Source organism: Arachis duranensis, chromosome 4 (genome assembly GCF_000817695.3).
Source record: "Arachis duranensis cultivar V14167 chromosome 4, aradu.V14167.gnm2.J7QH, whole genome shotgun sequence".
Classification (NCBI taxonomy): domain Eukaryota; kingdom Viridiplantae; phylum Streptophyta; class Magnoliopsida; order Fabales; family Fabaceae; genus Arachis; species Arachis duranensis.
In genome coordinates, this window is record NC_029775.3 from 83,279,624 (window position 1) to 83,292,995 (window position 13,372).

General features: G+C 33.8%; 1 protein-coding gene across 1 annotated transcript; it reads left to right on the forward strand.

Annotated features, from left to right (window-relative positions):
• Positions 1 to 2,495: 2,495 nt before the first annotated feature.
• LOC107484785 (copper transporter 6) lies at positions 2,496 to 3,137 on the forward strand. Its single transcript, XM_016105326.3, has one exon. It carries the CDS (start codon positions 2,529 to 2,531, stop codon positions 2,997 to 2,999), a length of 471 nt encoding a protein of 156 aa, XP_015960812.1. The 5' UTR covers positions 2,496 to 2,528; the 3' UTR covers positions 3,000 to 3,137.
• Positions 3,138 to 13,372: the final 10,235 nt, after the last annotated feature.

The following is a 13,372-nucleotide window of genomic DNA, read 5'->3' on the forward strand; positions in this document are numbered from 1 at the left end:
TAAACACATATCCACCAATCATCATTTTATCACTATCAAGCTTCTTCATCAACTCAACCATGCTTCATTTTATTACCCACAATATTCATTCATCCAAAACCATCATATCTCAACATCATCATTTAACAACAACAACAATATCAATTCATTGTACATCATCAACCAACCAATCATCAACAACATATAAATTTTCAAACCTATCTTATGGGTCACTAGTCTAAGTGTCCATAAATATTATATACTACATAGAGAAAACTGAAATCATACATTGGCCGATCTTCAATATGCTCCAAAACCCCAAATTAAGCCCAAGACAAGCTTTCAATCACAATCTAAGCCACCAAGAATCTCCAACAAGCATCAACAAGCTCCAAACTCACCATAATCAAGCTATATATACATAAACCATCATAAATCAACCTAGGGCTCATTATAATTGAAATTTCACAAGAGTTTCAATGCCTCTTACCTTGTCCAACAGTTTTAGAAGCCAAAACCAACATCAATCAAAGGTTAGAGTGTACCTAAACACCCAAAAATCACAAAATCTCACTTAGCCAAAACCCTAAAAACTCAAAACTTTGAGGAGAAGAATAGAAAAGATTTCATGGTCACCACTCCAGTTTCTTGTATGAATTTTGTAGTGCTCTTCACAAGGAATGCGTAGCCGCAAACGGTGCAGCAATCGGAGCTCCGTAGCTCAAGATATAGGCTTGGGAAGAGAGTGTGAATAGTGTTTCTTCTTCCGCTTCCTCTCCTCTCACTTTTCTGGTGTGTGTGTGTGTGTGTGTTTAATGATGAATGGGTTCATTAAATGAACCTTATATATGTGGGACTTGGGCCCAACTTGGGCCCGGTCTAACCCATTAGCATTTTTAGCCCGTTTGGCCCAACTTTTGGCCGACCTTTAACACTAACGCCCGGTTTTTCATCTCTAATATTTTTCTAAGGTTTTTGGCTGTTTTCACTTTTTCTCGCATAGCACCGGACACACTTGAACCGGTTCGTATTTTTTCACGGTTTTTCACAGAAAACACATTTTCTGACTCGAAAGGACCTACTGAGTCCAAAAATCATATTTAAATCCCCAAATTATCATTCTAACTTTTCAGAATTCAATTTAGGCATTTAAATAATTTTATCCGTAAAAAATTCGGTTCTTACATTCCCAACCTCCCCAGTGGTGACCGAGAGCTCCCGCGATGACAATGAAGAAGGGTTTGCGTTTGAATTTTAAATCAATTATCATCGGATTTACCGTCAGATTACTCCAAAGGTAAATTGGTAAAACGCAGCATTTTATTAAATCGATTTACTTTCGGAAAAAATCGACGGTAACTTCGCCAGTAACTGTGGCGCCAACAAAATTATATTTCTTGCTATTAATCAACGTCGGACTTAGAGTTGGAATGTAAAATCCGACGGCAAATATTTTTGGGAAATTTAAGCTACCTTATATCCGACGAAAAATCTGCCGCTAAATTCGCTAGTAACCATCGACGCTGAATCCGACGGCTCTCAGCATCTTTTTTTGTAGTGAGAGATCTTTTTCAGTTATGAATATTATAAAGAATAGATTCAGAAATAAAATGGAAGATGAATTTTTTGTTAATCGTCTTTTGATTTACATTGAAAAGAAAATTGTCGAAAAATTTAATACATATTCTATTATCGATAAATTTGATGATTTGAAAAAAATTGTTGTATACCACTTAATTATAAAAAAAATTGTGAGTAAATGGTACACATTTTTTGTAATGCATTTTAGATTATATAACTTTTTATATAGAAGTTGCTTTATATATTACGGCCCTGTGTAGATACATAAAATAAGAATATTACAAAATCTAAAAGGAACAGCATCTATAATATTAAAAGAAGAAAAATATCAAGGAAAGAAAATAGATGTATCTATATAATTTCCCCTTTCTTTACTATACTATACTTTCAAGAAAATAATACACTATAAATTAAAGCAATTCTACATTAACTTTTTAAATTAAAATTCTCAAATCCAGCCATAATAAGTTGTATCTATAAAATGAAGAGTAGAGAAAAAGTAATGAATTGATTAAAGGATCCAGTCTGCTGAAAATCCTAAGACGCTACAACTATAGCGCTACTTCTTACATAGCCTTCTTTTCCTTTAATTTCCCTTTTTCGGTTGTCTTCGCCACAAAAAGTTACATTATATTACATTTTATAGCGAGTACCCCCCTTGCTTAGCTTGCTTGCTTGCATTTGAATCATGGAACAATTTTTATGAACAAGAATAATATCTTTATGATGTGTTCTGTCTGTCATGCCTCAACCGACACTAAATTTTGCTACGTATATGCATAAAACATGTAAAATATAAACTTTAAATTATTAATTAATAAAATAATAAATAAAAAAAAAAGGAACCATGCATGTTACGTTCATTCCTACATAGATTGAATTATATATATACACATGCTGTTAGACAAAATTTCTTAAACCCCCTGTCACGTAACATTAAAATTCATAGCAGCTAGATACACTTCAAAATGGCATCAATCACCGCGGCGGAGGGCGTGCCGGCACCGTATAACTCCACGGTGGCGACTCGGCTAGGCCGGAGAAGAATTCCGATCCACACCAGCTTCTATTGGGACCACAAGGTAGACATACTTTTCCGGTGCTGGCCGGGCGACAGCGTGGGCATGTATGTGGTGGCGCTGATGCTGGTGTTCGCAATGGCGGTGCTGGTAGAGTGGCTTTCGTTCACCAACATAGTGAAGCTCAAGCCAGGGGGCTCAAACGACGTCGTTGGGGGGCTATTGAAGACGGGGCTATACGGCGTGCGTTCCGGCCTCTCTTACTTGGTGATGCTGGCCGTTATGTCGTTTAACGGTGGGGTTTTTATTGTCGCAATTGGTGGCCACGTCATCGGGTTCTTGATTTTCGGTACTCGAGCGTTCAGAAGGAAGACGGCTGTACCGGACTCGTCTAAGCCGTTGGATTTGCGAGTTCAGTAAATGGAACTTTCAATTGCTTCCGTTTGATGGAGATGCATATCGTTCCGAACTGTGCATTTTTGTGCTTTTGTTATATTCTTGAGTAGTGTGGGTTTTCTCTCTTTCTATCGATACCTGTGTTTCAGTTTTAATTTTTATAATTATTTTTTTTTTTTGTTTTGATTCATAAACTTAGATTATATATTTTTGTCTAGCAATTAATCAAGTTACTTCGTAAAGTACTGATGCGATTCATCTTAACTCATTTAAGATTTTAACTTTTTAAGCCAAATTTAATGGTGCAATTTAACGATAATAACCAAAATAAATTATTCTAAATGTTATTAAATTAAACATAAACTAAAATAATTCATATATATATATAGACTAAAACTTCTTGATAAAACAAGCGTAGTAATTGAAATTGTTACATAACACGCTGTTCGTCTATAATGGTTTACCGATTGACTGGTATATATATTGAAATTGCGACGCGAAATTGCAAACAAAGAGGCTCTATGTTCTAAAGGCTTTCTCTAAGTCACTTACATGCTTATATGTTGTTATTTGTACTTTTTTTTCTTACTGATATTTGTACAGTTAATTAAGGAGATAACAATTAATAAAATTTGATTTCGAAGTTTTTACTCCTTAATTAATTTGATCTTTTAGTTTATAAATTGATCAATATGATTTTAATTTGATCAACTTTCTAATAGAAAATTTAGGATAAATCACACATATATAAATTAAACCAATAGCAGTATTATGTGTTTGTCCTAAATATGCTAGTTACAACGATTTACCAAGGACAAGGAAATTACATAAATCGTTCTGAGACAAAACGACTTACTAGAGAAAAAATACTCATATAAATCGTTCTAAGCCCGAATAATTTATTAGGGAAAAAGACATCCGAGAGAGATTTTTATATATAAGTAGAATGATAATTAGATCTTCCAAAATTTTTACTTAGAACTAATTAGTTCTTGAAGAAAAAAGTACTAATTACATTACAATATTTTGAGTCTATGTGCGATTTTTTTTTGTCACGGTAAAAGACTGTGACTATAGAAAAAAGCTATGGTCACAATTTTTAAAAAAAGATTGTCAAAAAAAGTCTATGATCATGATTTTGGGGTGACTTAAAAGAGTTTATGGTCACAATTTTTAGGAGTGACAAAAAAGGGTCTATAGTCACGGTTTTTTAGAAAAAGGTAACTTAAAGAAGTTTATGATCACAGTTTTGGTAAATGACCTAAACATGTCTATGTCCACAGTTTTGGGGAGTGACCTAAAAGGAGTCTATGGTCATGATTTTTTAAAAGATAGTGATCTAAAAGGATCTATGGTCATAGTTTGGGGGGATGACCTAATTAAAAAGGTCTATGGTCACGATTTTGGGGGTGACCTAAAAGGATCTATAGTCACAGTTTTGGGTGTAGTCTAAAAGGGTTTGTGATCACGGTTTTATTTTTAAAAGGTAATCTAAAATGGTTTGTGATCACGGTTTTAGGGGTGACCTAAAAGGATCTTTAATCACGGTTTTGGGAGTGACTTAAAGGTATTTACGGTCACGGTTTTGGAGGTGGCCTAAAAGGGTCTATGGTTACAATTTTTCGAAAGGGTGACCTAAAAAAATCTATGGTCACGGGTTTGGGAGCGACTTGAAGGTATCTATGGTCACGATTTTGAGGAGTGACCTAAAATGGTCTTTTAATATTAAATTAAAACACATTTAAAACTTAAAAACTAATTAATAAATTGACAAATAAATATTATTTTTTTAAATAATTTAAATAAATTATTATTGATTTTTAATTACTATTTTATCTTTTCATTTTATTAAAATTTTTATACTACCCTAATTCTAACCCTAATACTAATCATAATTACTAAGTATATTTTTATAACTAAATCAGGTTTTGATGATGTGGATTTAAATTAATTAAAATTTATATATATTTTTTATGATTTTGGGTATTTCATATATTTAAAATTTAAAATTTTAATAATTGAAAACAAACAAAAATTTTATATGATTTAATGTAAACATTAAAATTTTAAATTTTATTTTATAAATAAAAAATTAAATAAAATACTTTTAATTTTAATTTTAGGTGTATAATGTTCTCTATTCTAACATATTTATTTCTTTTGCTACCAGGAGGATATGATATGAAAAAAGTATTTTTCATAACAATAAGAGATAGGATGAGTCTCATATATATATACTTTAGTTATCTAAATGTAATATTTTAATGTGTTCTGTATCTTTTGTAAATAGACTTTACCCAATATTACATGTAATGGATAAATTATATCGTATTTTGATTTGTGTCGTTTGGATTAAAATCATATCTAGCTTATAATATAAAATTTATGATTTAGATTTCTTGAATTTCTTATTTTAGACTTATTTTGTGATTATCATAAATTTGGGATGTGATTATGCTTTAAAAAATAAATCTCATAAAATAGGGTAGGCCATGGTCACAATCTTAAAATAGGGTGACCATAGATAAGTTATGGTCACGGTAAAAATCATGACCATAAATAAGGCTACGGTCACGGTTTTAAAGAATGGTGACCATAGATAAGCTAAAACCGTGACCATAGATAAGGCTATGGTCACGATTTTAAAGAGGAGTGACCATAGATAAGCTATGTGATGAGTTTGGAAAATTTATGTTAAATTAATATGATAAGAAAACATTATTAAAGGTATTATTAAGTATTTAATTGTTTGTTTGATAAATTTGATTAAGTGTGCATGAAAGCAATTTAATGGGACAAAGCTACAACAAGTCAAATTTAATCAAAGAACAAATTTAGCCTTGTACCATATTAATTCAAAAATAGTGGCTGAACATTAAAAAGAAGAAAATCAAATTGGCACAAAATCTTGAAGGAGCCCATACGGTGATCACAAAGTAATCACTTCAAGTAACCAAAAGTCTTACACGTTATTTCATTTCTTGGGTACTAGGACTTGAAATTCAATTGAGTTTAATTTCATTAAAAGCTTCCACCGAAAGCTTTCTCTCTTCTCTCTCCTCTATCTTACTTCGGTCAAATCACATCACTCAAAAAAGAAGGAAAAAGAAAAATGGAGGCCACAGAGAAAAGCCTATGACGAAAGGCTAAGAAAGATTTTTTTTTCACAGAAGGAAGGTCTATGAATAGAGGCTAAAATATTTTTTCCAAGAAAAAAGGCTTTGGTTCATGAAGCAAATCTATCTTGGTAAAGGTACAGTAAAAAGTGCTACAAAAAAGAGGAAAGCCTCAGAGTCTCAAGTTGGAAGAAGCAAAAATGAAAAGCTTGAGGCCATCTTGGGTCAGAACCACATCAACGTTCAAAATCAATTCTTGTGGCCAAAGTCAAGATAATGGCCAAGATTGAAGAAGATGAATGAAAAAGAATGAGAGAGGTGCATGCAAACAGATTCGATTTCTTTCTCTCTCCTCTGTTCAAGCCGCAACTACTCTGATGTTGGAGAAGAAAGATGCTATGAGGGTGCAACTGATTTCAACTTTGGAAGCTTTACCCTTCTATATTAAGGGTGAATAACCAAGGGTTGAGGTAAGGAGAGAAAGTGAAAAAGCACAGAGTTCTCATAGCTACCCTAAAGCTGTCTGAGTTCTTCTCCTTCAATGAAGTTCATTTAGTTTCTTTTTCTTAGGTTTGTCTGTCTGAGTCTCATGATAAAAAGGCAAACATGGTGAGATTTGTAAGAAAAAAGTCAATGAGTGGAAAAAGGCAGTGAGAAAAATTAAAGAAAAAGTCATAGATGTCTCAGAGTTTCTTTGTACACCTTTATGTTGTGTGTCATGATCCTGTTGAGATTTCCTTGCAAGTTGGGTTATCACTTTGTTGTTGAAGGCTTGGTTTGAGTCCAAGTGAAATTCAGATTGGGGTTAGAATCTGGATTTGTCCCTGATAGTATTGGGTAGATCCTAGGGAAGAATTGGTGTTTGTAATCTTGAAAAAGATAGTAAAATTCCATCATTGTTATGATGGAGACTGGATGTAAGCTACATTGTACCTAGTAGCTGAACCAAGATACATCTGGTATCAATTCTTCTTTTCTGCTTTTTTTCTATTTCTGGTTCCCAAGAGACAAAATGAAAAATATCTCTCAACTTGTTACGAGACAAAACTAAAAATGTCTCTCAACTTGTTTCAAGACAAAAGTGAAAATATCTCCTGAAGTTTGTGGAAATTAAAGTAAAAGTAATACTCTGCAAAAAAAGGAAGCTAAGATTCAACCCCCTTCTCTTAGCTACTAATTACTGTCAATTGGTATCAGAGCTTGGTCTTAAAGAGATCAAGCTTTGCAACTTGGAGAAAAGATCATGATGGAGAACAACAGTGGTTCTAATATGGTGGCCTACACTCTGACAGAATGGCAATCAAGCAATAGACATCCATTCTTCAATGGAAAGAACTATAGTTACTAGAAGAAAAGAATGAAGATTTTTGTTCAGTCTATAGATTACAGACTTTAGAAGATAATTTTGGAAGGTCCACAAGTCCCAACCACAACAAGAGTTGATGGTGTGGTTGTTCCCAAGGCTGAGACAGATTCGAATGACGATGATAGGAAGAAAATAGAGCTCAATGCTAAAGCAGTCAACTGGCTTAACTGTGCTATTAGCTTTGAAGAATACCGACGGGTATCAAGATGCACAACAGCAAAGGAAATATGGGACAAGTTTCAAGTTACTCATGAAGGCACAACCCAAGTCAAAAGAACCAGAATAGACATGTTAAACAGAGAATACAAAATGTTCTCAATAAAGGAAGGAGAAACAGTTGATAAAATGTTTGAATCTCAAAATACCATTCTAAAGGCAGAAAATGGTTTTCTAAAAGATAAATTAAGGGAAGCCGAAATCGCTGTTGATCTTGTTGAAGAAAACAAGCGGTTAAAGGCTGAAATTAAGGGCTGTGAGAACCAAAATTCTGTGATTGCATATCTAAATTGTTTTGAGGAAAATGAAAGGTTGCATAAAGATGTGAAAAGCCTAAAAGTGGACATAGCTAACTTTGCTCAAAGTTTTGAAAATTTGAATCAACTTTTGTCTAGTCAAAAACCTCTCTATGATAAAGCTGGTTTGGGTTTTCATAAGAAATCTGACAAGTTTATTGAAAAATTCCCTTTTTCTAGTATGGCTTCCACCTCGGATGACATACGATTTCAAAACCAAACAAGTTTCAAAAATCAGCAACCTAAAAGATTTTGTAGACTATGCAATCGGAATGAGCATTTTCCAATTCAATGTTTCATGAGTGAATGAATGATTGGAGACAAAGTGTATAAGGTAGTAGGCAACTACAATGGTCTTGGACAAAGAAGATAGTTTAATATTAAAGAATCCAAAAAGATTTGGATACCTAAGTTCACTTGAGTATTTTTTGTAGGTTTGCCTAGCTTCCAAGAGAAAAGACAACATGTGGTATATGGATAGTGAATGCTCTAGGCATATGACCAGAAAGTCTACATTCTTCATCAAGCTTGATGAGTATGATGGAGGCTTTATAACTTTCAGTGATAATGGTAAAGGAAAAATAGTGGCCATAGGTAAAGTTGGTAAGAACTTTTCTTCTTTCATAAATGATATTTTACTTGTTGAAAGATTGAAACATAATCTTCTAAGAAATAGCCAATTATGTGATCTTGGATATTTGGTTATATTTAGAAAATTGGATTGCTTAGTTGTTTGTGAGAAATCTAGTGATGTTTTGTTTGAAGCAAAAAGGTACAACAATGTGTATGGACTTACTCTAGAGGATCTAAAAGATAAAAAAATAACATGTTTTACCTCTATTGAATCTGAAAAATGGCTTTAGTATAAGAAATTGGGACATACAAGCATGTACTAAATTTCTAAACTTGTTAAGAAAAATTTGGTTAGAGGAATTTCAAACATTAAATTTGACAAAGATATTACTTATGAAACTTGTCAACTAGGCAAACAAGTAAAATCTTCTTTTAAATCCAAAGATGGAATTTCTACTAAAAGCACATTAAAGTTGTTGCATATTGATCTTTTCGTTCTCACTATAACTCAAAGTTTGGGAGGTAAATACTATGGTTTTGTAGTGGTTGATGACTATTCAAGATATGGTTGCATTCTTTTCTTGGCTCATAAAAATGATGCTTTTTATGACTTTTCTTCTCTTTGTAAAAAGATTCAAAATGAAAAGGATTTAAAAATTGCTCACATAAGAAGTTATCATTGAAAAGAATTTGAAAATCAAGATTTTGAAAGGTTTTGTGATGATTTTGGAATAGCACATAATTTTTCATATCCTAGAACACCTCAACAAAATGGGGTTGTTGAAAGAAGGAATAGAAGCCTTCAAGAAATGACTAGGGCAATGCTTTGGGAAAATGATGTCCCAAAATTTTTGTGGGTCGAAGCTGTAAATACAGCTTGTTATATCCTAAATAGAACCATCATTAGAAAAGGCTTGAAGAAAACCCCATATGAGCTTTAGAAAGGAACTCCCCCTAATGTCAAGTACTTTCATGTCTTTGGATGCAAATGTTTTGTACTTAACAACAAAAAAATCTTGGTAAATTTGATTCAAAATCATATGAAGGAATGTTTGTAGGGTACTCAACCACTATCAAAGCATTTAGAATTTACCTTAAAGAACATAGAAATATTGAATAGTCTATACATGTGTCTTTTGTGATGCTAACTCTATACCTAGTGCTATTTTAGATGATGATGCAGGAAGTGAAGCTGAAGCAAGCCCTTAAGATCAAACGAACTCCAAAGCTGTCCCAGCTATTGAAACTGTCAATCCAGAAACTTTTTCCTCAGAATGGAGGAGATATTTCCATTTTGTCTCCTAACTAAGCCAGAGAATCCAGAACAGAGAACTCATCTAAAACTTGTCAAGGCAAAACCTCTACTCAAAAGCTACGTGAATGGAAGTTTTTGAAGGATTACCCTCATGAATTCATCATTGATGATCCTTCACAAGGAATAACCACAAGATCATCAAACAAGAAGCAAGTGGATGCAAGCAACATTGCCCTATTATCCCAGTTGGAAACTCTCAATGTGAAGCAAGCTCTAGAAGACTCCTCATGGGTAAAAGCCATGGAAGATGAGCTGACCCAATTTGAGAAAAATGAGGTTTGGACACTGGTACCGTACACTAATGGTAAAAAGGTAATCAGTACTAAGTGGATTTTCAAAAATAAATTGGGTGAGGATGGTAGTGTTGTGTGTAACAAGACTAGATTAGTAGCCCAAGGTTATGATCAAGAGGAATGCATTGACTTTGATAAGTTATTTGCTCCGGTAGCAAGAATGGAAGTAATTTGGTTGCTTTTTGCCTATGCTGCCCACATGGCATTAAAATGTTCCAAATGGATGTTAAATGCACCTTTTTAAATAGTTTCATTTATAGAAAAGTATTTGTAGTCCAACCCCCCGGTTTTGAAAACAAAGATTTTCAAAATCATGTTTTTAAACTTTCAAAGGCCCTTTATGGCCTTAAGCAAGCTCCAAGAGTTTGGTACGAAAGCCTTAGTGCCTTCTTATTGGAAAATGAATTTCAAAGGGGTACTATCGATACCACTCTATTTATAAAAAAATCTAATGATGATATTTTACTTGTTCAAGTTTATGTAGATGATATTGTATTGTTTGGATCGGCAAATGAATCCTTGTCTGAAGAGTTTGGAAAATTAATGACTCGTGAGTTTGAGATGAGTTTGATGGGAGAATTAACTTTCTTTCTTGGACTTCAAATCAAACAAACTCCTAGTGGCATCTTTATTCACCACGGAAAATATGCCAAAGAATTAATCAAGAAATTTAGTTTAGAAAATTTCAAACCAATGGGAACTCCCATGCATCCAAACACTAAACTTGACAAGGATGAAAATGGCAAAGATATTAATGAAACAAGGTATAGAGGGATGATAAGATCTCTCATGTATCTTTCATCCTCTAGGCCGGACATTGTTCAAAGTGTGGGTGCATGTTTTCGATTTCAATCTCACGCAAAAGAATCACATCTTTCGACCGTTAAAAGAATCATTAGATATATAAAAGGCACATGTGATCTTGGCTTATGGTATCCCAAACCTAATGAGTTTTATGTAGTAGGGTATTGTGATGCAGATTATGCGGCTGATCGAGTAGATAGAAGAAGCACTTCGGAAATGTATTGCTTTCTTGGAAATTCCCTAAACATGTGGTCAAGCAAAAAACAAGCCACTGTTGCTTTATCCACTGCTGAAGTCGAATACATCTCCACATCTGCTTGTTGCTCACAATTAATTTGGTTACAAACTCAATTAGAGGATTACAAACTGAAAATTGATAGTATTCCCTTGTTTTGTGACAATATAAGTGCAATAAACATTTCAAAAAATCCTGTGTTGCACTCTAGAACTAAGCACATTGAAGTTAGATATTATTTTATTAAAGAACATGTGTAAAAGGGTACTATTGATATTCAATTTGTAAAATCTGAAAAGCAAATGGTTGATATCTTCACAAAACCACTATGTGAAGATAGATTTTGTATGTTGAGAACTAATCTGGGAATGGGGGATTTCAATTCTGTTGAATAAATGATAATTTTCTGGTATCTATGTGTTTTTGTCTCGTAGGCAACAGGGAGACACTTTAAAGGAATGCTTGTATAAAGTCCAAAAAATTCTAAATAAAATATTGAAAAAATAGGCTAAAGCTTGCACTCACCACCTTTTGGGCCTAAGTAAGACAAAACTCATTCATATGACATAGGCTCATTAATTTAAATAAAAAATATTTTGTTTTAAAATTTTATTTTATTTTATTTTTAAAAATCTCAATGAGCAATCACTTCTTTCTATTCCTAGCCATGTCAGTTATATCCTTTCACCTTTCCTCTTGCCTAGTCTTTTCGGTTACCAAACTTTTAAATTTTAAATAAATTTGTTTTGAAAATTGTTTCAATTAATTGCTTTTGTTTTTAAAAGAGGAAGTTTCTACTATGCATTAATGGCGGACATTCATTCCTAATGTCTCTCCACCACTCTCCCTCTTCGCCATTTTCTACCTTCCATTCCACTATTCATTTTCTTTAAATATGAGAAAGAAGTTACCCACAAAAAGGAGTACCCGAACACAAGTTCCCTCCAAAAATCCTCCTTTGTCCAAACAACCTCAGTCACACACTCACATTCATATCCATTCACACTCTTCTTCTTCTCGTTCATCCCATTCTTCTAAATCAATGGCTCGAAAGGTCATTCACCAAAAGGGTTCATTTGCACGCAAGGAAGCGGCTTCCTCCCAAGGGAAAGGAACCAAAGGTAAAAAGCCCATACATGAAGAGGACGATCCTCCATCTCCTCCTCCACAACATTCTTCACCACCTCCTCGCTCTACTCCACATCCATTTAGACGTTCTGCTCCTTCTCAACGTCCTTCTCGAGGAACTAGGCATTTTATTGTTCAGAATACCCGAGAGCTTCCCAACCTTGACTCATTGGACTTCAAAAATAAATATGGTAAATCTCATTCTCATTATTATCCCTATTGCTTCATATTCTGTGCAGCTTATGAGTTTCATACTCAAGTTTTGGCAAACCAGCATCTGTGTGCTTTATTTGTTGTTGATCTTGAAGCCCTTTCTGATAAAGAAATTAATTTTCAATCCAATTTTTATGATTGAAATGGACTTCCATTTTTAAAATTAGAAAATCGGTTTATCCAAACTTGGTGCATGAATTCTATGCCAACCTGATTTTTCATGAAGGTGAACTTCATTCGTGTGTCAAAAACACTCACTTCACCTTGAGAAATGAAACAATTGGTGCTTCCCAGGGTTATGAGGACAATGGGGTTAGGGCATTCATGTCTGGAAAGTGGGACAATCATGTTGGTATCACCCATTAAGATGCCCTAGCTCGTTGATGAGCGGATAATTTGTATACTTTTTGGCATTGTTTTTAGTATATTTTTAGTATAATCTAGTTAGTTTTTAGTATATTTTTATTAGTTTTTAGCTAAAATTCACTTTTCTGGACTTTACTATGAGTTTGTGTATTTTTCTGTGATTTCAGGTATTTTCTGGCTGAAATTGAGGGTCCTGAGCAAAAATCTGATTCCGAGACCAAAAAGGACTGCAGATGCTGTTGGATTCTGACCTCCCTGCACTCGAAGCGGATTTTCTGGAGCTACAGAAGCCCAATTGGCGCGCTCTCAACGGCATTGGAAAGTAGACATCCTGGGCTTTCCAGCAATATATAATAGTCCATACTTTGTCCAAGATTTGATGGCCCAAACTGGTGCTCAAAGTCACCTACAGAAATTCCAGCGTTAAACGCCGGAACTGGCATAAAATTTGGAGTTAAACGCCCAAACTGGCATGA